This window comes from Gekko japonicus, unplaced genomic scaffold (assembly GCF_001447785.1).
Source record: "Gekko japonicus isolate JY-2015 unplaced genomic scaffold, Gekko_japonicus_V1.1 scaffold3464, whole genome shotgun sequence".
NCBI classification, from domain to species: Eukaryota; Metazoa; Chordata; class Lepidosauria; order Squamata; family Gekkonidae; genus Gekko; species Gekko japonicus.
The window spans coordinates 74,016-78,513 of NW_015176081.1; the positions used below are offsets into that span (position 1 = coordinate 74,016).

The following is a 4,498-nucleotide window of genomic DNA, read 5'->3' on the forward strand; positions in this document are numbered from 1 at the left end:
GATTTTGGGGGTGGAGCCTGAGTGGTGGGTTTAGATTCAGAGGAATTAGCTGTGTTAGTCTGTTGCTGCAAAATAGTCCAAGAGTTCAAATAGCACCTTTAAGACTAACAAATAGCACCTTTAAGACTAACCTTTAAGACTAAGACTAACTGAGTGGTGGGTGTGGCCTTATGACACACTTCCGGTGATGTCAGGGGGTGTGGCATATGCTAATGAGTTATGCTAATGAGTCCCCCTAGCACTTTTTCTACGAAACGACCCCTGTATACAACCACTGACCAATCAGCACACAGCTGATGCAATCCTGATGCAATGCTCAGTGCCAGGCTGGACTGCTTTAAACCGGTTATAGCCAGCCTCCTTTGCAGCCTCTAGCTGTCATTCACTCTGACACTAGATCAAACTCATCTAGGCCAGCCTTACCTATACAAGTGAATCACGGCAGTCTGATCACTGAAGCACGCTCTGAAGCCGTGGGGATGGTCTGATCAGGCCATCCCAGCCCGGTGCCGGTCCCCCCCCCCCTTCGCAGTATGCGCAACATCGCATACTCCATAGGGGGCCCTCAGCGCGGAGGTGCAATTCCTCGTTTATGGGCATGGGAAACAAACGGCCAAGTCACCCGCAGTTGCATCTGATCACACAGTGACAGTGCTGCACCCACACCTACAAAGGGAGGTGTGATCTCGCAACTCCTTGTCAAATTCCTCCGGGGGGGGGGGAACTGACTTGCTTCCCCTCCTCTTCAGTTGGTGCGTGTGACCGCAGCCTTAGGCTATCCAATTCAGAACATCTCTTATACCGTGTTCTTAATGTGCCCTCTTGTTTGACTTTTCACAATATTTTACTACTGTGTTTAATCTGAGGTTTTTTGGTGGCTAAAATCAATTAACTACACGAGCCGTAAATTATCAGAGGGCTTCTCAGGGCCCAGTCCCCTGGCCAAAATTTTTTTCCAGCAATTCCCCTCTGCTGGATTTCACCAACCATCTTCCCACGCATTTTCAAACTACCCAAGGGACTAGAAATTTGCTTTATATATATAAAAAAAGACAGCTGAGATTAAGCTGAGCCTTGCTCCACGTCCTGTATTATTCTTCCCTATGCTTCTCTGGAATTGCACAAAGCAACCTGGATATGGGATTAAAAAGTGGTACATGTTTTGCCACATAAATGCAATGTGATAGAACCGGCATGTCTGATAGACATGCAAAATCTCAACAGAAGGTTTTGGGAAGGAAAGGGTTTGCCCTGTCAGAAGTGGAAAGATGTTAAGAGTGTGAGCTAGAGCAAGGGAAGAAAACTGGTGCAACTGTACATGTGAGCTACTTGTTGGAACATCTGGTCATAGCCTGGTCTTCCCCCCCCCCTTTTTTCTTTTCAAAGAGGCAATTAAAAACCTGCAGCAACAGCTCGCCGAGAAATCCAAGCAGCTGAATGATGAACAGCGCAAAAGCCAAGAAGAACGGTAAGGACAACAGGATAGAACTGAGCGTGCTCAGTTTAGTTCACGTAAGAAGACAAGGATTTCCCTGCTGGATCTGATCCCGGCTGTGAACAGGCAGAGGCTGAAGCCAGAATGGGGCAGGGGTTAGAGCAGGGGTGTTGAACTCATTTGTTATGGAGGGCTGGATTTGACATAAATTGGACTTTGTCGGGCTGGGCCACATGTGTCATAAAATGTAATGCCAGAGGTAGCACAAAGGGTTTTTTAAACTTAAAAACATGCTTGAAACATGAGCACTCTTGCAATATTTTGTTTATTTAACAGTCTCTGATAACAGACACTTCTTGCTCTGAATTATTGCATCAAAACGTCTGTGCTGTAGCAATCTGGGAGGGGGTGGAGCCTCAGCCCAGAGCAGGGAGCAGAAGCTTGCCTATCTATCTCTCCTGAGCGATTGAGAGAGTCTGGGAAAGCAAGCTATGACACAGCAGCAGCAGCAGAACTGGAGGAAGAAGCAGGAGACAGCCAGTCCCTTGCGGGCCTGATAGAAGCCCTCTGGGGGCCTGATCCGGACCCTGGGCTGCATGTTTGACACCCCTGGGTTAGAGTGTCCAACTAGGATCTAGGAGACCCAGGTTCAAAGCCCAATGCAGCCCAGGAAGCTCACTGGGTGGCCTTGGGCCACTCAGTCACTCTCAAGTCTGATCTACCTCACAAGGCTGTTGTGATGATAAAACGGAGGAGGGGGAAACCATGTTGTAAGCTGTTTTAGGTCCCAATTGGGGAGAAGAGCCGTGAATACATAAAAATAAGGACCACAAAGGCACCCCCCTCCTCTTCCGTGTCCCCAGGATCTGATACACTGTATTTCACCATGGAACGTCCATTTAGCTGGCCTTGTTTGCACTGCCAGGTCCACTGGTATGATGATCTAGACTAAACGTCCATCCCTCTAACATCCTGTTTCCAATAGCAGCAAGGCTTGGGAAAGCACAGACTCCAGGTCCACAGTACAGCCCTTCCCTAGAAGCTATAGGGTTGCCAACCTCCAGGTAACTCCAAATTGGGGGGGGGGAACAGTAACTGTAGAACAATAACTAACTCTTAAACAAATCTCTTTTTTAACATACCATTTTACTAAATACATAAATATCAAATAACAGAAATAACACCTCTGTGTCCATTTGACAAAATCATTTATACAGTGCTTAGTCTACGTCAACAAATCCCTTTAAATCACCGAATCCTTACAAATACATAGAAAAGCTAATAAATGCTAATAGCACAGCACAATAAAGCTAAGAAGTGTCCTTTCTAAAATATTATAATGCGGTACGCTTTAACAGTGCATGAATACTTTTATTCCCATAAGCTTTCCGAGAAATGAGTCATAAAGACTTTGTTAAATGGACACGGACACAGAGGCATTATATCTATTAGTTGATATTTATGTGTTTTAGTAAATTGGTATATTAAAAAGGAGATTTGTTTCAGAGTTAATTAGTTATTATTCTACGGTTATTGTTTTTTCAATTTGGACTCATATTGGTAGTTCTTTTTTGGATTAACCTCCAGGTGGGGCCTGGAGATTGGCTGCAATTACAGAGACCAGCTTCCCCTGGAGAAAATGGCTGTTTTGGAGGGCATTATACCCTGGGACTCCTGCCAACCTAGCAGTTCGAAAGCAAGAAATTGCAAGTAGATAAATAGGTACCACTTCAGTGGGAAGGTAACAGCGTTCCGTGCGCCTTGGTGTTTAGTCATGCCGGCCACATGACCACGGAAATGTCTTCGGACAGCGCTGGCTCTTCGGCTTTGAAATGGAGATGAGCACCGGAACCCTAGAGTCGAACTCGACTGGCTTTCGAGCAAGGGAAACCTTTACCTTTTTCTTATACCCTGGGAGTTCCCCCCTCTCCAAACCCCTCCTTCCCCAGAGTCCACCCTCAAATCTCCAGGAATTTCCTGACGGAGTTGGCAACCCTAGTTATGGCCCCTTCCCTCTTTCTCACCTGGACCTGGATGTTGCTGGGGGGGCAGAGTTGGATTGAAACCATCTGCACAGTTGCGTTGCAGAGTCACTAGTCCTGCGTCTAACCGACTCATTCTTGTTTCCCCCAGAAAACACCACCAAGCAGAAATCCAGCAGCTGTGGGATCAGCTTGCGCAGAAACAGCAGGATAATTCCAACGGTGCCGGTGGCGGCAGGGACTTGGCCGGGCTCAGCGTTACTCTCCTCACCATCTTCATGGCTGGATTCCTATCCGTGTAGCGCCCTGGGACTCTGCTGCTGACCAGCGGCCTTGAGCACTTTTCCTTGCACCTGCAGTGTGGGACTCAGCCTGCCTCATCTGCATAGCCCCACCTCCTCATTTGCACCATTCTTTCAGACAGGTGAAGCTCTCTTCTACTGAGTCAGCTCAGTGGTCTGTGGGAAACTGGCTTCTGGACTCTGATGGCCTCTGCAGGCTCCATCACGTCACCTGCCTCCTGCTCCTTGTCACTTTGGTGTAGCAGTTAAGTGCACAGACTAATCTGGGAGAACTGGGTTTGATTCCCTGCTCCTCCACTTGCAGCTGCTGGATGTCCCTGGGCAAGCCACAGTTCTGTCAGAGCTGTTCTTGAAACAAAGAGCAGTTTCTGTCAGAGCTCTCTCAGCTCCACCCACCTCCCAGGTGTCTGTTGTGGGGAGGGGAAGGGAAAGGAGTCTGTAAGCCGCTCTGAGACTCCCTTGGGTAGTGACGGGTGGGGTATAAATCCAATCTCTTCTTCTTCTTCACTTGGAGATGCTGGGCATTGAATCTGGGTCTCCCTAGATGGAAACTGGAGGCTCTACCACCAAGCAACAGCCCCAATCCAGATCACAGTCTTTGCATTTTAAAACCTGGTGATGTGCTCGGGGGTTCAGTTGAACTCCCCGCTCTGGTGGGGAAAGGACCCTGGGGGAAACTTGTGGGGTTTGTGTGTGTGTGTCTCCTGTAGCTTTGACAAGCCCCAGGATAAAGTTACGTCAGATCCAATATGATTGCGATGCAAGTCCTGAGCAAATTC

General features: G+C 48.0%; 1 protein-coding gene across 1 annotated transcript in view; it reads left to right on the forward strand.

Annotated features, from left to right (window-relative positions):
* The window catches only part of LOC107123477, a 19,058-nt gene extending 15,047 nt beyond the window's left edge, over positions 1-4,011 (forward strand). Inside the window, exons 3-4 of the mRNA XM_015426733.1 lie at positions 1,387-1,468; positions 3,569-4,011. Coding sequence (XP_015282219.1) covers positions 1,387-1,468; positions 3,569-3,719 — 233 coding nt within the window. The 3' untranslated portion in view covers positions 3,720-4,011. The remainder of the gene's footprint in view (positions 1-1,386; positions 1,469-3,568) is intronic.
* The last annotated feature ends 487 nt before the right edge of the window (positions 4,012-4,498 follow it).